Source organism: Rhodotorula paludigena (genome assembly GCF_050403205.1).
Source record: "Rhodotorula paludigena JCM10292 DNA, Rt_paludigena_JCM10292v1_ctg3, whole genome shotgun sequence".
Lineage (NCBI taxonomy): Eukaryota > Fungi > Basidiomycota > Microbotryomycetes > Sporidiobolales > Sporidiobolaceae > Rhodotorula > Rhodotorula paludigena.
The window spans coordinates 589,778-610,898 of NW_027481455.1; the positions used below are offsets into that span (position 1 = coordinate 589,778).

Here is a 21,121-nt window from a genome sequence, read left to right on the forward strand (position 1 = left end):
AAGTGCTGCTGCAATTGCTGCTGTCGTTCATCGTTCGGGCTCTTCCGACTCGTCGAGCCCGAGCTCGGCCTCCTCGTCGTGCGCCCTCCGCGCCTCGAAATCGACCCTCCTTCGTCGCCCAGCCGCTCCTCCCGCACGCGGCGGCAGCGGCTCGTAATCGTCGTCGTCGTCGTCCTCCGGAAAGAGACCCGCTCGGCGCCCGACGTCTGCCGCGTCGACTTCTTCAGCTTGCATCTCGGCGTGCTCGTGCGCGTGCGCGTGCTCGTCCTCGTCCTTCGCTGCTGCATCCGTCGCACGCGCTCGCACAGCGGCCGCCTGGATCGGGCGCCGCACAGCCGCCGCGCGCGCCGGGAGCGGCTCGTCGATGTCGGCAAAGTCGCGCACGAACGCCGGCTGCGGGTCGCGCGCGAGCGCCGCCTCGGCGGGCGCGTCGGCCGGGTCGACGTCGGGATCGAGGTCGGGCTCGGGGTCCTCGCGGCCCTTGAGCGGCTGGGCGTCGACGAGGCGGCCCTCGGTCTCGCGGTCCCACGTGCGGTAGCACAGGAGCTCGCGCGCGTCGTACCGCGGCCGTTCGAGGTCTTCGGCCGCGAGGCTCGGGCCGGACCCGCCGCGCGACCCGCACGCGCCGACCATGCGCGCAGACTGCCAGCCGCGCTCGAGGACCTCGTCGGCCGAGGCGAGCGCGCCCCAGAGGTCGAGGAGCGGGAGCGCGTCCCACTCGGGCAGGCGCTCGTGACCCGGTCCGCCGGGCAGCGTATCGACGAGCGAGGCGGTAGCGTCGAGGAGTGGGACCTCGAATGCGAGCTTCTTCTTCTCGTCGACGCGCGCCGTGTGCACATGCGTGCCCTTCTCGAGGTGGTTTGTCGAGAGCGACTCAAAGTCCGGGTAGTTGGGGTAGAGCATGCTGTACCCGCGGAGGTAGACGAGCTCGATGAAGTACTTCTTCCAGCTGCGCGGCCACTTGTTGGACCGGATGGCGGGCACGATCGGGTCCGAGATGGGCAGCGCGAGCTCGGACAGCCGCAGGGCGAGGTAGGCGTGGAACTCGCGCCAGTGCTCGGGGAAGTAAGCCGCGCCCCACGAGCACGGGATTTGCGACAGGTACGGCGTCGTGTCGTGCAGCGCGAGGCTGTCAAACAGCTTGTGCGCGTCGAACGGCTGCCGACCTTCTGGCCGAAGCTCGATGTTCTTCTGCTGGTAGAGCGACACACCGAACAGGCGGGTCGATGCCCGGCGGCCCTCGAGCGTGTAGCGGTACTGGAGGATCGTGAACTTGAGCCAGCCGTAGAAGAGGGGCGAGACCTCGACGTCGTCCTCGAGCAGTACGCCGTACGTGTCGTTCGAAGTCGGGTACCAAGACTCGACGATGGCTGGCATGAGACCGCCGAGGAGGATGCGGTGTCGGAGCGAGAAGGTGCCGTGCGGCCAACGAAGGTCGTCGACGAGGCGGTGCGTCAGGCGGTCGGCCGTCTGCTCGAGGTTGACGGCGAGCGAGACGTCGTCGCCGTAGTAATAGGCCGTCTGCAGCGACGTGGCGAGACGGTGGAGTGAGACGGGGCGGTCGTTCGTCACGACCGACAAGTCGATCCGGGGCGTGTGGAAGTCTGCGATACAGGAAGCTCGCGGTCAGAGTCTGCGACTGTCTCGCGGCGAAGCTTCGACAGGGCCAGAGAGCGTACGCCTGAGCGCCTCGAGGTCGAGCGCCCCGATCCACTCTGCCCTGCGCGCCTCCTCCCTCGTCATGCCCACGACCGTCGGCCTCCCCCTCCCTCTCGCGCCCGCATCCGCATCCTCGCCCGCGCCCTTGAGCATCTCGCGCTCTGCGCGCTGGCGACTGAGGCGCTCCCCGCCCTTGCGCACGCCAAAGAAGCCGCCCATCCAGCGCAGGACCTCTTCGTACTCGCGCGCGCGCGGCCCGTCCGTCAGGTACAGGACAAAGGCCGGCGCGGGCGAGAGGGCGTCGAGCGTGTCGACGAGCGCGAGCGAGATCGGGTCGCCGGACGAGGTCGAGGTCGACGACGACGACGAGGACGAGGACGAGGACGAGGGCTCGGGCGCGGTGCCGAGATAGGTCAACTCGAGGTGGCACTCTCTCTCGTCTCGCTCGCCCGGCCCCTGCGCCGCCTTCCTCTCCGCCTCCTCCTTCCGGTCGTAATCCGCGACGACGACCCTGACCTCGCTCCTCGCGCCGTCGCTCCGCGTCCCCGCCCTCCGCGCCGCACGGCACGCCAGCGCCCTCACCGCCTCGAGCTCGTCCCGCCCACTGACGAGGAGGACCGCCGTCCCCGTCCCGAGGCGCTTCGCGCGCTCGTCGTCCGCGCGCTCGGCCGCGCCCCGCTCCATCGGCGGCCGCGGGGTGCGGCCGCCCTTGCGCGCGTCGCCAGAGGCTTGCAGGGCGCGCAGACCGTCGCCGCCGCCGAGCGGGGGCGCAAAGAGGTCGGCGACGCGCGGAGAGTGGTCGAGCGCGCGGAGGAGACGGTCGCAGGCGAGGCCGTCGCAGGTGGGGCTCGACGAGGCGGGGAGGAGCGGGAGCGCGTAGGTCGGGAGGGCGTGCTTGGTCCAGAGGGCGGCCGAGAGCGCGAGCTCGAGCGGGAGAGAGGTCGAAAGGCCTTGGAGGATCGAGTGCGCGGTCGAGGCGTCCGAGGAGGACGACGAGCGCGGGAGGAGCCACGAGGTCGGGACGAGGAACGGGAGCGAGGGGACGGTGATGCGCTGCGCCGTGCTCGTCGGGTAGGCGCAGTGCGGCTCGGAAGAGGATGCGGAGGAGGAGGGGAGGGACAGCCCGCCGGCGGTGAGGAGCGCGCCGCGGTACTCTCTCGTCCCGCTCGCGTGCAGGAGCGCACGGACATACTCCCGCGGCAGCGCGCCATCTCCTGCTGCAGTCGTCGGGAGATGTCCGTCGACGAAGACGACAAAGTCGGTGTCGACGTTGTCTTGGGTCGCGCGGGCGAGGCCGATCACAGGGGACGAGCCACGCGGGTACGAAGCGGAGCGGACGAGGTCCCTCGTGCTGCTGCTGAGGGACGCGAGCGCAGACGGGCTGGCTTCGAGGCCGGAGGGCATGAGGAGGAGGATGCGGGAGGGTGCGAGGGGGGACTGCCGCGCGAGAGAGGCGAGAAGAGGCGAGAGGTGCGCGGAGGAGAGTTGGGAAGAAGACGTCAGGTGCACGACGGCGGTCCAGCCTGGGGCGGAAGAGCTCGAGAGCGAGACGGTCGAGGGTAGGCGGAGGAGCTGCGACAGCGAATGCGAATGCGGAGGCGGAGGTTTCGGTCGTGGTGGTCGAGGAGGGAGAGTTGGTCGCGGCAGCAAGGCGGCAAGGTCCTCTGCGGGCACGGCTTTGGAGTGAGACGAGGGCAGCATGGCAGGTCACGAGAGCGACGCACCTGAAGGCACGACTTCTGCGTCCCACCACCGGTACACGAGTTTCTGCCGAGGCTTGACCTCGCCGTTCCACCTTGCGGCAACGAGCCACCAGACGGCGACGGCGCCTACGACGAGGATACAGAGCCTGAGCCCGCGCCCTCGCGACGCCCACCATCGCCGCGCTGCTCCCGCGCCGACGCCCGAGCCAAAGCTGCCCTTGCGCGCGCGACCCGTGAGGCCCGTCGTCGCGCCCGCTCCGGCGCCGTTGGACCCCGCGCCGAGCGAGATGGGCGAGGACGAGACGCCGCCAAAGCTGGCACCCGCGCCGCCTGCGCTCGAGGTGAAGGCGTGGCCGTTCGAGATGCTCGCGACGGGACTCGCCGAGCCCGCGCGGCGGGCGAGCGACTTTGTGGGCGAGGCCGAGGTCGATGCCGGATTGGAGCTCATGACGGGCGGGTCCTGTGCGTTCCTGTGCTGCTGGGAGCGGGCCTTGAGGCTGGACTGGCGGGCGAGGGTGCTGGTGGTGGTGCTGCTGGTCGCGGCGGGGGCTGCCTGCGAGGGCGCGCGGTGGTGGATGGCCGTGGGCGAGTCGCAGAGCTCGTCTGCGTGCTCGGTGCCGTCTGCGCGGTCTTGGGTGCGCGGGTCGGAGGCAGCGGCGGGGCGATGAAAGGGGAGCGGAGAGGTCGAGATGCGCGAGAGCGGCGGGCGCGACATGCGCGAGGGCAGCGGGGGGAGCGCGCGTCCCTGGTCCGCACAGGACTCTGCGTGCGCTGGACCCGGGCACCGGCGGAGAGAGCAGACGCGTGGTGGGCGCGTGCGGACGAGACCAAGACACGCGGATTCTCCGCGTACCTCCGTGGCACCGGGGGGGCAGGGACACTCAGGCCAGTGCAGTCGTGCAGACAGACGCGCTGTCTAGTACACGCAGTCTCGTCCACGCGGCAAAGTCGCAGCGAGTCGAGGTGTATTACGCTGCATTTGTATTCCGCTTACCGTTGCTCTACGCTGCCATCTCCTGCTTCTCCCACCCGCGAACGCAGCCATGCCGCCGCGCATCCGCTCTCCGACTCCCTCGGACGAGGAGGACCAGCTCGCAGACTCGCCCCCTCCTCCCGCTCCTGCTCCCGCTCCCCCGCGCCCCTCCACCTCGACCGCCGCACCCGCAACCACCATCCGCATCAAGCAGCCCGCACAAGCTTCTGCCGCAGCAAAGGGCAAAGGCAAGGGCAAGGCGGGCAAGGGCGCAGGCAAGAAGCGCGCCAGAAGGGACTACAGCGACGACGAGGATGACGACGAAGACATGGACGACGACGCGTTCCCAGACGAAGGCGAGGACGACGGCCAGGAGGACGACGACGAGGAGGACGAGCTCGACGAGGAGGACCAGCTCGCCGACGAAGACGACTACACGCCCTCGGGCTCGTCGACGCCCCGCCCGGGAGCGCGCGCACGCCGCGGCACCCGCGCAGCCGCCGCCGCCGTCAACGCCAGGGCACCTCCTGCGCGCGCGTCGAGCCGCAGGGGAAGCGCCGCCTCGTCGACCGCCGCGTCGACCCCCGCCGCCGCCGCCGCCGACAACCCGCTCCAGGGGCTCAAGATCAAGTTCAAGCTCTCGGCCGGCGCAGACGCGAGCGCGCCTGGCACAGACACGGGCGCGAGCTCGCCCGCTAGCTCGGTCGCGGGCGGGAGAAGGGGCAAAGGGGCGGCGGGCGCAAAGGGCGCAAAGGGCAAGGGAAAGGGAAAGGGCAAGAAGAAGGCCGGTGCGTACAGCTTGCCTTCCTGCTGCGGACTCAGTCCCACGCCTTTGATCTCTGTGTCGTAGACGTGACAACTGATTCACTTTCGCTCTCGCGCGCGCAGAAACGGACGAGTCGGACGTCTCGCTCGACCTCCCCGACTCGGACGACCTCTCGGACAGCGCGCTCGTCTCCGGCTCGGACCTCGACGACGACGTCTCGTCCCGGCTCGGCGGCGGCGGCGGCGACGGTGCGTCGGACGACGACGCCGAGGAGGGCTACTCGTCGAGCGGGAGCGGGAGCGACCTCTACGGCGGGCGCAAGACGGCGCGGCAGCGCGCAAAGGAGCTCGGCGGCGACGACGCGCTCGAACTCATGAGCCTGCCCACCCGTGCGTGCCCCGTCCCCAGAGTCTGTCCCTGCGCCATCACGAGGGGGAAACTCATTCATGATCGGTCGTTGCGCGCGCTCGCAGACACGGGCACCAAGCCGCAGCGCACCGAGGCCGAGATTGCGCTGTGGCGCGCCGAAAAGTCGCGCAAGCGCAAGTCGCAGGCCGACAAGAAGCTCGAGGACGAGGTGCGTCGCTTGTCGCCTGTCGTTACTTCTCTCGTTGCACCACCGAGGTCCTGACTTGTCGCCATTGAATTCGCACAGAAAACCGAGACGATCAACCGCCTCCTGAAGAAGCCTGTCGGGCGCGTCTCGTCCTCGTCGACCTCGAAGCGCGGCGGGCGCCGCGGCGGCGGGCGTTCCAAGCTCAACAAGTCGATCACGGCCGGCGACGGCTCGGACGACGACGCTGCGCTGCTGCCCGACGACGAGCGCGCGCGCCGCGAGGGCGAGGCCGCGCAGCTCGCGCAGCGCGAGCGCCTGCGCAACGCCGTGCCGACCGTCGCGCGGTGGATCAGCTCGATCCGCCCGGTCGACGTGTCGGCGGGACCGGCAACCGGGGCATCCGTGGCGGCTTCGGAGCAGGAGCAGGCGACGGCGGCGGCGGGCGAGCCGACGTTCCGCATGTCGTACTCGCTCCCGCCCAGCCGCGCGCTCGACCTCCCCGCCGCGCCGCCAGAGAAGCGCGTGCGCACGGCGCCGCAGTCGAGGGTGTTCAACGCCGAGGAGCGCGAGCGAAACCGTCGAGCGAACGAGGACGGGTGGAGGAAGGTGCTGCTCGGCGCGGCGTAGGCTTTCCGCTTCGGTCTTTCGGTGTGCGCTGTGGTCTGGGCTTGCAATAGGCGCCGTCCGGCCGGAATATTCTTCCTTGCGCAATCTGGAATTGCGGGTACGAAGAGGATAGGGAAAGTGTACAACAACGGCGAGTGCTACATGGTCTTGATCCGACCGTAAAGCGCCGCAAACGCGAGCGCCCGCCAGATGACGACTAGCGCCATCAAAATACCCATGTACTTGCCCGTGTCGCCGTACGGGAGACCAAACGTGTCGAGGACCTGCTCGCCCGTCGCGGCGATGCATGCGCCCGACGCGAGCTCGTCGGGCGAGCAGTCAAACTCGAGCCCGACAAACTCGTTGATCGTCTGGAGGTACGCTTGCGGCTTCATTGGCGAGATCTGCGCGTGCGCACGTGAGCGGGGATGTGCGAGGAAAGGGCGGTTCGAGAGCGAGCGCACCCAGGCAATCACTTCCAACCAGTACGGCACGGTCGCCGAGATGATGCCGTTGACCTGCCCGAGCAGCGTCAAGCCGGCGCTGACGAGCGACACGGCGAGCCCGCCGTTGGTGGTCCACGATGAGAACGCAATGCCGATTGACTCGCCGACGCTGATGAGCGCGAACGACGAGATCCAGAACTCGACAAAGATGCGGCCCGACTGCTGCAGGTTCATGCCGTATATGAAGATGATGGCCCACGGCTGCGCGAGGGGGCTAGTGAGCACAAAGCTAGCCGGAACGTAGGGCGCGAACGCACCAGCGACGAGAGCAGCGACGTGCACGTCTCCGAGACGGTGTATGCCGTCAGGAAAGTCAGGACAGAGTGCCTTGCGCTGGTCTTGTACTCTGCAGATACGAGAGGGGTCAGTGTGATTCACTTCAATCGAATCCAAAGGCCGCACCGTGCACAAAGAGCGCCTTCTCGAAGGGGAAAATGGCGATGCAGCTGAGCATGCCAACAAATGGAAGGGCGGTGGTCTCTTGCAGGAGACCGATGCGAGTCTGCGGGCTTGACGGTCCGTAGTCGAGCCTCGCGAAGAATAGCCAGAACAGGCACGCGAGGAATGGCGGGTTGGCGATGCGCGCAATGAAGATGTCGGGTTGTCGGCGGAGGTTGCTGTCCGTAGAATACGACGGTCAGGTCGGTCTCGGTGACACACAGCAGCTTGACTCACGTGAAGCTGCGACCCAGGACTACCGGAAAGGCCTTGAAGAACGCCGTCGAGCGAAGCCGGGCCGACGGCATGCTGCTCGGCGAGTCCTTCGTTTCGACCTCTGCGTCCTGCTGGCGGGCTGTTCTCCAGGCTGCAACGAGTCGCTCAATCCGCAGTGAAGACGACTGTTCGGCTGCGGCCGTCGAGTAGTCTGGCGAGATAGCATCGAGGACGAAATCCGCCGGGCTGTGTGGGGCGAGAGGGATGAGCAAGGTAGAGGGTAAGCCAGAAAGGAATGACGGACTTGAAGTTGGGCGGGCAGACCTCGCCAGCGCTTTCAAGGAACGTAAAGAGCGAGCTGGTCGAGCCCGAGTAGACGGTCCGGCCGCCCTTCGCGAGCAGGAGGATCTGGTCGAAAGCGGACCAGATCTCCTTGCGTGGCTGATGCGCCGTGATGACAACCGTGTGGCCGGCTGCAGCGAGGTCGCTGAGCGTCTGCATGACGCTCTGTGCCGTGAATGCGTCGAGACCTGCATCAATCAGAGTTGTGAATTGACGGAACGGGTGCTGGACCGAAGCTGAGCGCACCAGTGAGCGGCTCGTCTGCATAAAGTACCGCCGCGCCTGCAATAAGCTGCACGCCGAGCGACACTCGTCGCTTCTCGCCGCCTGAGATGCCTTTGAGCAGCGGACCGCCGATGAGGTTGTCGGCGCAGGGAGCCAAGCCGAGCATGCGGATAATCTCTTCGGCGCGAGCGTAGCACGCGGGGGTACTCTGATCCTTGAGGCTAAGCTTGGCGGCGTAGCGGAAGGTCTCGCGGACCGTGAGAGCGGGGAGGTGGTGGTCGTCCTCCTGTGCAGTAAGCGGTGAGCTGCTGCTACACCAAGAGCGATGCTGTTCACGGACCTGTTCGACAAAGGCCACGAGAGAGGCGAGCGAAGCGTCGAATGGCTTTCCGTTAAGCGTGATTGCTCCGCTCGAGCTGAAGGCGGACATAGCGCTCGAGCTGAGTCGGCCCGCGAGGACCTGCAGTAGAGACGACTTGCCAGCCTGTATAGCGTCGGAGGAGAGCGTCAACTGTGTTCAGAGGGCGACTTTTCGGCAAGACATACACCGCTAGGACCCATGATCGCCGAGACCTGCCCGGCGGGAAAGCTGGCCGACACGTCCTCGAGGATGACCTTGTCTTGCTGTTGCTGTCGGTGGAGCCACGAGCGCTTGGAGACAACGAGCCTGAGACGGCTAACGACGACGTCGACTGAACGTCGGGAAGAACCACGCTTGAGCTGGTCATGGTTGACGGTCTCGGCAGGCCTTGCGGTCGAAGCCTGTTGCGCTGCGTGCTTGACGCCGCCCGGATGAAAGTTGGCCAAGATGAGCAGGCCGATTGAGTATGTCACGAGGACGAAGCCGAGCAGGCCGAGCGGATAGACGTAGAGCGGCGTGTTGAGATTGAAGCGCATGCCGCGCAGGACGTTGACGCCCTCGCATTGATTGAGCGCCGGTCCCGTGACGCCTTCGCAAGCGAAGGTGCGACCGACAAACTGCAGCCGGGCAATCCAGTGGAAGCCTAATATTGCGGCAGAAGTCAATGCGGTTCCACCCAAGTCAGCAAAACCTGGTCGCACCGTAGTAGAACTGCGAGAGCCATTTGGTCCAGTCGACCCAGACTGGTAGATCGGGGATCAAGTCTGCGGATTCGACCGTGTCAGCAGCAGCGCACGGTCTGTCGACCATTGAAGCGCGAACGCACAGCCGGCGCTCAGAAAGAACATAATCGAAAAGCCGTTCGCGAGGAGCGAGGCTTGCGCGAAGGAACGATTGATTGCGCAAGCGATGAGCGCGTAGCTCCAGGACGCTTGTTGCTGGAGGATGCCCTGTGAACAACGAGGTCAACATTCCGCGTCGACAAGACAGGTGAGACTGAAACGCACATGCGCAATGAATGACAGAACGTTCCGAGCGAGGTGCTCGCGCCAGAATCCGGCCATGAAGTAAACGATCACGCAGTACAAGGTCTGGGTGATGGGGGGGTCAGCCGCTTTGACCGCCGCAAAGCGCGTACTGGTGCGCACCGGACAGATAACATTGACGGGACCGTAGCTGAGGATCGTCGAGACGACCCAGGGGACGGTCGTGTAAAGGTTGTCCTCGCGTTCACGATCGAAGACGACAAGCTCCTGGCAGAGGAGGAAGATCGCGAGGATGATGGACAAGTAGAAAAAGGCAGGCCCGTTCATGTACGCGAGCGTCTTGAGGGAGACAATCCCGGCAGGTGTCTCGGGAGGATCGAAGAAGACCAGTCCGAGGACAACACCGATGCTGCGTCAAACAAGGTCAGTCGGATCTCGGTGTATTGGTCTCCTTTGGTTCACGCACATGATAGCCTGCAAGGCAAAGCCGGCGAGAACGCCCCAATTCCGCGTTACGTTGCGAAGGCCGCGGTGCGTAAGAAGGATCGTCTGCTGAAGGGCATTTGCTCGAGCCGCAGAGCTTTCGAGAGCGCGCGTGGATGTTCCGGTCGTCGGTGCCGCCGCGTCCGCCTTTTCGATGTCAAGCGGAGGCTTCGAACCGGCGGACGAGGCGCGACGGTGAATCGAGGAAGGATGACTGGATGGGGCGTTTGATCGCCGCAGTTCAGCCTCGCGCCATGCGAGGACGAGCTTGCCGACCTGGTATTTTGTCGCCTCTTCGACCTTCTCGCTCCGACTATCGATGCTCGAGATCTGCGCATAGGTGGTGTCAGTATGACATGTGAGCAGCGAGACTAGGGGTGCGAGGCTCACATCGATCACAAAGTCGAGGGGATTGGTGTGCTCCGGGAGCGGGAAGCCCAGGGAAGCGAAGTGCGGCAGCATTTTGTCTCGGGGGCCTGAGAAGACAGGCGAGCCGCGGGAGAAGAGCAGGATCTTGTCGAACTGCGGAGGAAAGGTTTGAGCACTCCGGGAGCGCAATGGCCGCCGGGAAACGCTCGCGCACCAAAGCGAAGGCTTCGCTGCGCGGGAGATGGCAACTGAGGACCACAACACGACCGCGTGCCGCAAGCTTCCTCAGCGTCTTGAGGATTTGGAACGCCGTCGAGCTGTCTAGGCCGCTCGTCGGTTCATCGAGGACTAGGATGCTGGGCATGGTCACAAGCGTGCAGGCGATGCTGAGTCGCCGTCGCTCGCCACCGCTGATGCCCCTGCGAAGTGCTCCGCCAACGAGGACATCGGCCACGTCCCGCAATCCCAGCTCGAGCAGCGTCTGGTCGACGATCGCAGTGCGCTGGGCCGCAGAGACGGAACGAGGGAGACGAAGTGCGGCGGCGGTCTGTAATGTCTCCCGCACTGTGAGATATGGCAGCAGCGCATCGTCCTGCCGCACGTAGCCGATGTGCTTGCGTGGATCTGACGAAGCCGCAGCCTGACTTCCGAGTGGTCGGTAGTCGATAGTGCCGCTCGGCAGTTCGAGGTTTCCCACCCTTCCGGCGAGGGTGTTGAGGAAGGTAGCTGCGTGTACCGAGAGTCAGAATCTCGCCTACCGGCACTACAGCAGTGTCAGGCCGAGCAAGTGAGCAACGCACTCTTGCCGCTTCCGCTTCCGCCGATGCTGCAAGTCCGAGGTCAGCTAGTGCTCGAATGAAGCTAGAGAGGAAAGTCCCTACATTGCCAAAACCTCGCCCGGCACGATGTCCACGCTCACATCGCGCACCAGCGCTTTCGGCACCGCCCCCTCTCCCTTCTGCAGCCTCGCTTGCAGCCAGCGCGGAACGGTGATCGGGATGGCGAGCGGGACAGTCCACTGTGGTACTGGTGCGTCGATACACAGGTCTGTCACGACGACAGCGAAGGGAGGTGGAGGCGGGAGTGCCGAGAGGAGCGATTCCTCGCCGGGGTGGACCTCTTCTTGTGATTCGGGAGCCTGCGGCGGCTTGACAGCGCCCTCCATGCAAAAACGAAGAGCAAAGCCAGGCAGCAAAGCACGATGAGGAGCGAAAGGAGACGACGCGGCGAGACGCCTTGCGATGGCCGGCTGCCCTCGAGCTGCTACCGACGCCGCTTCCGGATGTCTCGCTTCACTCACAGACATTCGTGCAAGCACCAATGTGCGCAGAAACTAATGCAAGCGCAGAGTGTTGCCATTATGAACCAAAGAAAGTAAAAGAGAAGGAGATGATTTGTGCGCTCGCAGGTTCAACTACGCATCCTGCCTCGGTATCACGTGCCGTGTCGGCATTCAGTGCCTTCGCAACAGTTCTACGCCGACTTGCCGCGGATTGCGTTGAAGCCGCGCTTGAGTAGGCCGCCGCCCGCAGCAGCCTTCTTGGCCATGTCGCGCTCAACCTCCTCCGCAAGCTCGTCGGCATCGAGCTGACCACCGAGGGCGTACTGCGCACGAAAATGGAGTCAGTGAATAGACGGAGAGAGCCCTTGCATCCCAGGTAACGCACCCAGACAACGGTGATCATGCCGAGAAGTGCGGTCAGGACACAGCCTGCGAGCGCGCCCTTCGCCTTGGGCGTCCTGCGATTCGACGAGAGCAGCAATGAAGTGACCAGGAGCAAGGACACAAAGTTTGGCGGAGTGAGGAGACATGAAGAGAGCACGGGAAAACGAAGGCAAAGCTGGTCAGCCGGACTTTCTCAGGAGGCTCTTTGCATGAAGGGCGAGAGCGCACCATCCCGTAATGTGCGCCTGGTCGTGCGGACCGTTCGGGGCGCCAGAAAGGTCGGTCACCGACATCTTGCCGGCCGCGTTGCCCGTTGTCGAGATGCCGAGGGCGTCGCACTGGTCCTTGATCTGCTGCGGGAGCGTCATGGTTCGCTGAGCACCGGGAATGTCCTCCATGAAGACCACGGCAAGCCCGGCCTCCATGTGCCTATGTGACCAGACCGGCGTCAATAGGTCGGTCCATTCGGGAGGGCATTGCTGCGACTGACCATTGAACTGAGACAGGCAGACCATGGGAGCTCGGGGTCAGCATGGATCCTTGTCAACGCAAGAAGAGGTCGATGGCGCACTGTGGCAGTGGCTGCGTAGCGGTAGGGCACGGTCAGCGCGCAAGCTGATTGAGAAGGTCAACGGAACGTGACGCACAAGATCCAGGCGCCCGGGTTGTCGGCACGCCACGCGATGCTGCAAGCAAGAGGCACTCAGTGGCGGCTCTTGCCAGCCTATAAAGCGAGAAAGCTCACTTGACGGCACCGCCGGCGGGCACAATGATCGTGTCGCGGCGCATCGGGTTGGCCGCGCCGAGCGCGTGAGGCGGGTTCAGCTCAGGGTCGTCAGACGTGACGTCCGTGGCGACGCGTGTGACCTGGAAGTTGTGACCGTGCAGGTGCTGCAGCGAGAGAACGATGTGAGACCAGGTCGTCGAGAGTCAGACGCTCAAATAGGCACGACGCACGAAGGGGTGTGCGTTGGCGTCGAAGTTGATGACCATGAGATCCATGACGTCGTTCTTGGTAAGGAGGTGCTGCGCCGTCTGCGGGCCATAGACGACCGGGTTGAGCGCGTCCTCGCCCATCGAGAGCATCGTCATAAGCGAAGGCGTGTCCGGCCCAACGTAGGAGATGTTGTTCAGCATCGATGCGCTGTGCGAGGAGCGTGGGTCAGATAAGAGCGCGGAAGAAGAGCAGCAATACGACAAACCGGTTGACACCGTTGTCATAAGCTGCGATTTCGGACCGTCAGTCCCGCGCATTGCAGGGGAACCTCGGACTCCTTCACGTACCGTCAAACCAGACGTCGAGCTCCAGCGAGGTGGTCGGGGTGAACTGCTCCTCGACTACGACGGGGACGAGCAGGTGGTCCTGCATGAGGCCGAGCTCATCTTGGACACCCTCTTCGGCAACCGGGTTGCCAGCGCCGTACGAGAGAGTCGCGGTGTAGTCTATGAGCCAGAGGCGCAGCGAGTCAACACCATTTCGCGAGCAGTGTCAGCTTTTCCGCGAGACGCACTCAGCTGAAGATCCTCAGGGACCGTGTCGAACATGGACGAGTCAAAGTTGGCGTGGATCTTGAAGTTCTGCGAAGTGTCGTTGCGGGCGGTGACAAGCACTGAGTAGCGCTGAGCAACCGAGAGCGTGAGGAAGTCGACGGGGTACTCTTGCGTGTCGACCTTTAGATGCGTTTCAGCAAGCCTGTCGTCCGCTGTAAGAGTGAAAGACGACGCACACCATCGGCTTCGATGACTCGCATGTCGTGACCGTCAATCCAGAAGAACAACATGGAGAAGATGCCAGTGCTACGGAAGGGGAGGAAACGAGCGCGGGCAAGTCAGCTCGTCTGGACCTCACCAGCGGCCGCGACATAGCATCTGAGGCTAGAGAAGCGCCGCTGTGCAACGGATGCGGCAGAGTGCCGCGGAAGTGCGAGTCGAGAGCGGGATGGTCGACGTACTTGAGCACGCGGATGCGGTAGGTCTTGCCCGCCTCGAAGGGAATTTCGAGGTTGTCGTTGAACAGGACCTTATCATCAGCAGAGTAGTAAGAGCCGTTCTGAGCAGCGTAGATGAGGAGCGCGTCTGATCAGGAGAGGGGGGCTCAGTACCTTCGGAAGGAGCGTCTTGACTCGCAACAGCAGCACGCACCAGGGATTGGCTCAGCACCAGTCGGGTTGTACTTGTTCATGAACTGATGGTTGAGCTTTGTGGCACGTTCGTGGTACCAGTCGGAGATGACGATGATGATCTCCTCGTCGTACTGGTGCGGTTCCTCCGGAGCGTGAATGATGAGCGGTGCACGCAGACCGTCCTGGTAATGACGGCCTGAGTGGCTGTGCCACCAGTATGTACCCCATTGCCGATCGACGGGGATCTCGTACGTGAGCTCCCGGCCTGTCGACGAGGAGCGTGAGCGGGACTTCAGCGCCTAGAGCAACGACAAACACGCACCGGCGGGTAGGCCGCACTGCGTCACGCCGGGCGCGCCGTCATAGTAGTTCGAGCCGTTGAAGAAGATGCCCTGAGTGCGCAGGACCAGGTGAGCAGGCGCAGCTTGAGCGGGTCCGCGATCAGCTCACATGGTGGTGCAGGGAAGAAGGCGAGTCGAGGCTGTTGAGCGCGTGCACGCGCACTGTGTCGTTGTAGTTGACCTCGAGGATAGGCGGACTGAGCAAGGCCCGAGGTCAGCAAGCGACGAGGGCGCATGGATGGAAGGAGACTCACGGCCAGGTCCCGTTTACGCCGACAGACCACTCCTTCTCGAACCCATCCGGGCTCGCGGTGACATAGGTGAGGTTGTACCTGCACGGGCGCGGACCAAAAAACTGGTCGGACGACTGATCGGGCTAGCGAAGGGGGTCCAGGAAGTGGGAACGGACCACTTCTCGACGACGGCAGCGCTTGCCGACGAAGCAAGCGCAAGCGCAGCAGCAGCAGTCAGCCCAGCACGCATCGCTGTCGAGGGAGCAACAGAGCAGAAGATGGCAAGGAGAAAAGAGCGGGGCTAGCGAGAAGCGAGCGTTTTTGGCGACCTCGGGACACCCGCGCGAGGGACCTTTAACTGATTGGCGTGCAGGGCAGTGATCGGGGGCGCCCAAATAAAGGTCCCCGCCGCCCTCTCCCACAGTTGCCGCCGACAGATCGAGTGCGTGAGCTTGAGCAGCGCAGCGGCAAGACCGCGAGTGGTGAGCAGGGCAGTCATCGTGCATGCTGCAGGATCAGACAAGCACGGGTGCATCGAATCTCGGGAGCGAAGATGCGACGCGAGGACGATCGGAGGAAAGGGCGCACCAAGTTTGGCCTGGAAATGCGGTCGCGGCCTCCTTGGACCTTCTCCACCTTCATCTTGTCGCCCTCGATCGCCCTCGTGTCGGGCTAGCGCATACAATGGGCGCGAAGGTCCAGCCGCGCTTTGCGCCGAGAATCCACGGTTCGCTGCTGTTGCACCTGAATCCGAGCCTGCCCTCGCAGAACGACCGGCGGGACCACCCGGCAGCACAGATCAGGAACGAGGTCGACGCGGCGACTCCCGCAGGCAGGACCTAGAAGCGAGCCGGGCTGCACCTTTGCGAGAGCGAGGATGTCACCGAGCATCGCTCGCGACAACCCATGTTCGTAATGCCAAACCCCTCTTTCACTCTCAAGCGGGCCTCGCGAGTCCAGCAACGAGAGTGAACGACCTTGCAAGCTACATGCAACATGACAAAGAGGGTATCGCTCCGCAAGCCGCCGTCCCGGGGGGATATCTCGCTGCGCCAGCGTCCAGCGCAGCGCTCAGTACGTCTTGGCGAGCACCTCCCGCGCCCACGCGCTCCCCTCGAAGCGCTCCTTGTACTCCTCGTACACGCCCACGAGCGCATCCAGCTCGGTCGCCGTCCCTCCCTCGTCTGCAGCGGGCGGAAGCGCCGAGGTGCGCGAGGCCCAATTTTCGAGAAAGGCCTCGACAAGCGCCGTGCCTGCCGCAATCTCGTCCGCTGGCAGCTGCGCCTGCGGAGGCGTTGCGCGCGGAGCGGCGGCCACCTGGTCCGAGTCGACGGCTGCGAGATGTACGAGGCGGTCAGCCGGGTCGGACCGGCGCGTCGCAGGGAAACAGACGCACTCTGCTCGCTGAAGTCTTCAAGGTCGTCGGCCTTGCGCTTGGCGAGCTGTTGCGCGACCGCACGTGACAGGCGTCAGTCCTGCTTCGCTTCGACGCAGGCGTGATATGCCTATACAGTCCTAGCGCACCTTGACCACCTCGTCGGGGAAGTTGGCGAGCTGCGCGACGTGGATACCAAAGCTCTGGTCGCACACGCCGGGCATGACCTTGTACAGCAGCGTGATGTCGCGGCCCGTGAGCGTGTCGGGGTTGGCCTCGACGTGCGCGACGACGTGCAGGTTTTGCACGTGTGCGACTTCTTGCGCGAGCGCCGTCAGCTCGTGGAAGTGCGTCGCGAAGAGGACCGAGGCGCGCGTGACGGTCGAGAGATGCCTGCGGCAGGAGGCGAGTCAGCGAGAGAACCGCGTCGGTTGAACGAGGACGAGGGCGCACTCCGAGATGGCCCACGCGAGGCCGAATCCGTCGTATGTCGACGTTCCGCGCCCGAGCTCGTCGATGATGACGAGGCTGTCGCGCGTCGCCTGGCGGAGGATGGCGCTCGTCTCGAGCATCTCGGCCATGAAGGTCGACACGCCCTTGAGCTGCGAGTCGCCCGCGCCGACGCGGCACAGGACCGAGTCGAAGATGGGCACCTCGGCCGACGTGCAGGGCACGAACGAGCCGATTTGCGCGAGGAGCGCGATGAGCGCCGTCTGGCGGATGAAGACCGACTTGCCGCCGGCGTTAGGGCCCGTGATGATGCCAAACTCGCTCACGTCTCGCTCGAGATGCACGTCGTTGGCGATAAAGTTGACGCCTTCCTGCACCTCGAGGCACGGGTGCCGCGCCTCCTCGAGCTTGATGCTGCCGGCGCCGCGCTCAAAGATAGTCGGCTTGACGTACGGGATCGGCGCGTTGACAGCCGACGCGGCGAGGCTGACCAGGAAGATGTGAGAATCCCTGTGCGACTGCGAAGAAGGATGCGGGAACACACCTGCAGACGACATCGATGTTGGCGATGACCGTGTTGAGCGTCTCGAGGACCTCGCAGTACGACGCTGTACGCCCGGGGCGATACCTGAATCAGCACAAACGCACACATGCGATCATTTCTGAGCCTGGGCAAACGACAGCGCACCAGCAATCTGGATGACCTGCTTGACGAGCTGGCTCTGCGTCTTCTCGTACTGCTTGGTGAGGTCGCCGTGCTCGTCGTTGAGACCCTTGAGCGCCTTGGTCGTAAAGTGCACGCCGTTCGTCTGCGACTTGAGCTCGATGTAGCCCTTCTTGTTCTTGATCGCCGACGCTTCCTGCGAGCGAGCTCACACCGTGTCAGGGCGCGCCGACTTGTCGCTGCGAGGATGCGCAGAAGCAGGGCGACGCACCTTGCGCGTGAGGCGGAAGCAGTACCCGTAGAGCGAGCTGTTCTCAAAGTGGAGCACCTTGTTGTCGGCCGCCATGCCCAAGTCCCGCGCGACGGCGTGGTGCTCGTCGTCGAGCGCGTCGCGGCACTCGGCGAGCTTGTCGCGCAGCTGCTTGAGGCCGTCATCGAACTCGGGCTTGATGACAAAGTTGTGCCGCGCGAGCTCGTCAAGGTCGATCGTCGTCTCGACCATCTCCTGGTACGGCTCGAGCGAGGCCGTAAAGTCCTGAGGATCGACACGCATCGGTTCAGCTCTAGGTCGCGTAGAGGGCGAGACTCGGCGTGGCTCACGCGCAGCTGCGAGAGCCACAGCTCCTCAATGAGCGCCTTCCACCTCTTCTCGCGGCTCTCCTCCTTCTTCCCACCCTCCTCTCCCGCCTCGTCCGCCATCACTTCGTCCCCGTCGTCGTCCTCGTCCTCCGCAACGACGCCGCGCTCGAGCGCAATGTTGAGCCCGGGGAGGAGGAGCACGGCCTGGTACACGCGCACGACGTCCTCGAGCGATGCGGCGCCCTTCTGGAACCGCTTCGAGATGCGGTGGAAGTCGGGCATCGACTTGAGGTAGTCGTCCTGTGCGCAGCGGAGATGGTGGGGCATCAGCATCGAGTCAGCATAGACTGTAGCGGCAGACGAGGGCGAATCAAGAATCGTCGACGCACCGTCACGGCCTGCCTGAACTCGTCGCTCTCGACGAGGCACTCTACGAGGTCCTGGCGCTGGAGGATGACGTGGCGGTTGACGAGGGGCTGCTTGAGCCACATGGCGAGGAGGCGCGTCCCCTGCGCCGTCTTGCACCGGTTGAGCAGGCCAAAGACCGACATCGTCTTGCTCGCGCCGCCGAGGCCGGTCGGGTCGGGCATCACTGCGATGAGAGCACCATCTCGAGTCAGCGAGCACAAGATCTCTTCGAAGCGCAGCGGCCGGTCCGAATGGCCGGCCCCAGCGCGAGAGCAGGGAAGCAGAACGCCGCCTCACGATTGAGCGCCCTGAGTGCGCTCGCGTCGAGGCGCATGTACATGCTAAGGTCGTGCGCCTTGAGGTTGTACGCGCCAAAGTTGCTCGAGTCGCCGAGGAGGCCGAGGTACGAGATGAGCGCCGACACGGCAGACATGGCGACATGTTGGTCGAACTCGGCTGCGCGAGCGTCGCGGAAAGAAGGCACCGAGTCAGGATACTGTCAAGCGAGGGTGGAGCGGGACGGAAGGAACGCACGACGGGTCGAGGCTTGGAGGGAGCCACGGAGGAGACGGTTGAGGTCCTGCTCGACGTCACCCTTGGTGAACTCGCCTGTTGCGGAATACAAGTCATACTCTCAGCAAAAGAATGCCCGGCGGCGAACGCAAGAACGGCGGCAGGACGGTCTGCAGCAGAATGGCCGACGCACTCTTCTTGCGCTCGGTGATGACGATCCCGCAGCGCTCGATGAGCGTCTTGAGCTTTGCGAGGTCGTACTCGAGCGCTTTATCCTGGTCGACGACGAGTGCCTCCTTGACGCCGAGCTGGATGAGGAGGGCCTGCGGAAAGGCGTGTCAGTGAGAGCGCGCCGGAGCTGACTACCGAGACGCGCGGTTCGACCGGGGACGATCGCTGCTCGGAGCCATGAAGGGATCGTGACTCACCTCGGTGTTGGAGAAGAGCTCGTTGTCGACATACTCTGCGACGCCCATCTCCTGCAGGCTCGTGTCGGCGAACGCGATTCCGACCGTCTTGACGTTGTCCTTGACCTGGAGACGGAGGGCGAGGATGACGGGCGCGGCGAGGAGGTCGGTGTGGGTGAAGAGGAGGTCCTCTACGGCGCCGAGGTTGCCCGGGCTCGCGGCCTTTGCGAGGCGCCACTTTGCGGCGCCGCGCCCGACGCCGCCGCCCTCGGGCTCCCAGATCTCTACGCGGAGCTGCTTGGTGGTGAGGGCGTCGCGGAGGAAGGCCTGGGCGACGGCGTGCGAGAGGGCGACGCTCGGAAGGCCGTTGGGGTGGTCGGGGGTCGGGTTGCCGAGGTACTTGAGCGAGGTGAGCGTCTTGAAGTGGTGCGTCGCGACGTAGACGGCATCCTGGGCGTAGGCGCAGTAGAATTCGGAGCGGTCAAAGAGGCGGACACTGTCGGGCGGGGTCTGCGAGTGAGCGAGTCGAGGTGAGCGGCTGTCATCAGAGCGACGGCGGGGCGTGCAAGCACGACGGCGGGTTGCTGGTAACAATAGCGACGCCCTGTCCGCTCGAGACTGCCCACGACTGGCGTAGAACAGCACATTGGTCCCACCTGTGCTCCTCCCGAAGCACCACTGTCCATCCGGTGCACGACAGCCTTGTCGCGGTCCCGACGCGTGCGATCTAGCCCACTCAGCCCATGAGAGCCCTGTGCACGGTGGACACCCCAGGCGAGCGGGAGAGACGCGTCGCCACACGCTGATGAGGAGAGGAAGCGAGGAAGCGAGAGCGGAGACGGACGGGCGGGAGGCGGGCGAGGGCCTTTGCGAGGCGCGAGTCTTCGTCGCGCTGCTTGTCGTCGTCCTTCTTCTTGTCGCCGTACTGGATCGGCGGCATCCTGGCGGGCAGAGCGGCGGAGCGAGACCGACGAAGGAGCGAGACCAACAGGTTGACACTCGACCGCGCGCCTCTGTCTCGCAAGGAAGGGCTTGGTCGAGGCCAGACAGGGCTCAAGCAGCTACACACACGCGCGCGCAACCCGCTGCTCCCGCTCGCTCCCTCGCTCGCAATGCCCTCCGACCTCCGCTCGTCTCCCTCGTCGTCGTCGCACTCAGGTCCCGCTCCGCCCACGAGCAAGCCCACACAAGCACCCGCACGAGTACATCCATTACCGCCGCGCCGGTCCGCCCGCCCCTCGCCGCTCCGCGTCTTCCTCATCTGCTTCCTCGGCGCCCTCTACGCCCTCGCCGCCATCCGCTTCTCCCTCCCGCCGCACTCGTGGGTCGAGCGCTGGGTCCGCGCGCGCGACCTCAGCAAGGGCGACAAGGTCCTCCTGTCGCGCCCGGGGCTACGGGGCGTGGAACGGTGCGTTTTTTTGTGTAGGTTCGTGCGGTCGGAGAGGACGGCGGAGCTGAGGACTCCTCGCGCAGGTACTCGCCGCAGTACAAGTACCGCCCGGCCATCATGCCCGTCGTCACCGAGGTCGGCAAGGACGGCAAGGTCCGTCGAAAGGGCGAGTACTACTGAGCCGCGAACAACGGAGGGGAAGCGCTTGCTGCATGTGCTCGATGGACACTCTTTCTGCTCGCATGGCTGTGCGTCCGTGCTTTTCTGTTCTTGTGCGAATCAGCAGTGTCTCACGCGGGCTCTCGCAGCTGGTTTCTACTGTGTTGTACTGTAGGGACCAGGTTGTCAAACCCACAATTCTCAATTCCGCTGCCTGCGCCGCTCTCGTCCGGTCTGCCGAAAGTAGTACTTACTCAGAGCAGGAAAGCGACTGACGCCGCTCAGCGAAGGCGAAGCAGACCAGCACCGCAGTCTTGGGAAGGTCCACCATGCTTCGTCTCTTTTCATCGGGCGCTCTCGCTTTTCGCCGTCCTGCGCTCGTCTTCGCTTTGACAAGCTTCACGTCGTTGAACTCTTGGCCTCCAACCAACGCGCGCCAGCAAGCAGACCATAGCGAGTCCAGACTCGACTCGCCCGCAGCTCTTCGTCCTGCCGGCGCTTCGTCTGCTCCTTGACCCGGCCCCGCTCTTTCCTTGAAGACGCAGCTCGACGGGCGGTCATCACCGTGTGCAGTTTGTCGTCCTTACTAGCTCGACCCGCTGAGCGCGCAATTCGGATCGACTG

At 64.8% G+C, this 21,121-nt stretch overlaps 6 protein-coding genes across 6 annotated transcripts; 2 read left to right on the plus strand and 4 right to left on the minus strand.

Annotated features, from left to right (window-relative positions):
- Positions 1 to 27: 27 nt before the first annotated feature.
- JCM10292_005275 (uncharacterized protein) lies at positions 28 to 4,077 on the minus strand (the record flags this gene model as incomplete). Its single annotated transcript, XM_076646174.1, has 3 exons — positions 28 to 1,604; positions 1,680 to 3,323; positions 3,384 to 4,077. The coding sequence occupies 3 exons, from the start codon at positions 4,075 to 4,077 to the stop codon at positions 28 to 30; spliced, it is 3,915 nt and encodes a 1,304-aa protein (XP_076508453.1).
- Positions 4,078 to 4,405: 328 nt separating this feature from the next.
- On the plus strand, positions 4,406 to 6,284 carry JCM10292_005276 (PAPA-1-like domain-containing protein; the record flags this gene model as incomplete). Its single annotated transcript, XM_076646175.1, has 4 exons — positions 4,406 to 5,123; positions 5,224 to 5,490; positions 5,575 to 5,678; positions 5,757 to 6,284. The coding sequence occupies 4 exons, from the start codon at positions 4,406 to 4,408 to the stop codon at positions 6,282 to 6,284; spliced, it is 1,617 nt and encodes a 538-aa protein (XP_076508454.1).
- A 137-nt stretch (positions 6,285 to 6,421) lies between these two features.
- JCM10292_005277 (uncharacterized protein) lies at positions 6,422 to 11,354 on the minus strand (the record flags this gene model as incomplete). The annotated part of the gene is made up of 18 exons (XM_076646176.1): positions 6,422 to 6,667; positions 6,728 to 6,970; positions 7,027 to 7,115; positions 7,172 to 7,386; positions 7,445 to 7,669; positions 7,728 to 7,953; positions 8,012 to 8,276; positions 8,331 to 8,474; positions 8,537 to 8,994; positions 9,053 to 9,115; positions 9,178 to 9,301; positions 9,359 to 9,442; positions 9,500 to 9,746; positions 9,804 to 10,150; positions 10,211 to 10,342; positions 10,404 to 10,915; positions 10,990 to 11,015; positions 11,071 to 11,354. 18 exons carry the CDS (start codon positions 11,352 to 11,354, stop codon positions 6,422 to 6,424), a joined length of 3,930 nt encoding a protein of 1,309 aa, XP_076508455.1.
- Positions 11,355 to 11,662: 308 nt separating this feature from the next.
- Positions 11,663 to 14,802, minus strand: JCM10292_005278 (multicopper oxidase; the record flags this gene model as incomplete). Its single annotated transcript, XM_076646177.1, has 18 exons — positions 11,663 to 11,794; positions 11,857 to 11,929; positions 12,084 to 12,284; positions 12,346 to 12,352; positions 12,427 to 12,437; positions 12,503 to 12,541; positions 12,601 to 12,746; positions 12,813 to 12,999; positions 13,058 to 13,079; positions 13,140 to 13,298; positions 13,367 to 13,526; positions 13,583 to 13,652; positions 13,808 to 13,931; positions 13,998 to 14,243; positions 14,301 to 14,370; positions 14,429 to 14,516; positions 14,574 to 14,651; positions 14,729 to 14,802. The coding sequence occupies 18 exons, from the start codon at positions 14,800 to 14,802 to the stop codon at positions 11,663 to 11,665; spliced, it is 1,887 nt and encodes a 628-aa protein (XP_076508456.1).
- Positions 14,803 to 15,623: 821 nt separating this feature from the next.
- Positions 15,624 to 19,888, minus strand: MSH2 (mismatch repair ATPase MSH2; the record flags this gene model as incomplete). The annotated part of the gene is made up of 14 exons (XM_076646178.1): positions 15,624 to 15,886; positions 15,949 to 15,994; positions 16,077 to 16,320; positions 16,381 to 16,863; positions 16,922 to 16,985; positions 17,066 to 17,237; positions 17,313 to 17,576; positions 17,642 to 17,920; positions 18,010 to 18,212; positions 18,326 to 18,484; positions 18,563 to 18,637; positions 18,735 to 18,864; positions 18,970 to 19,458; positions 19,793 to 19,888. The coding sequence occupies 14 exons, from the start codon at positions 19,886 to 19,888 to the stop codon at positions 15,624 to 15,626; spliced, it is 2,967 nt and encodes a 988-aa protein (XP_076508457.1).
- Positions 19,889 to 20,060: 172 nt separating this feature from the next.
- JCM10292_005280 (uncharacterized protein) lies at positions 20,061 to 20,518 on the plus strand (the record flags this gene model as incomplete). The annotated part of the gene is made up of 2 exons (XM_076646179.1): positions 20,061 to 20,356; positions 20,422 to 20,518. 2 exons carry the CDS (start codon positions 20,061 to 20,063, stop codon positions 20,516 to 20,518), a joined length of 393 nt encoding a protein of 130 aa, XP_076508458.1.
- Positions 20,519 to 21,121: the final 603 nt, after the last annotated feature.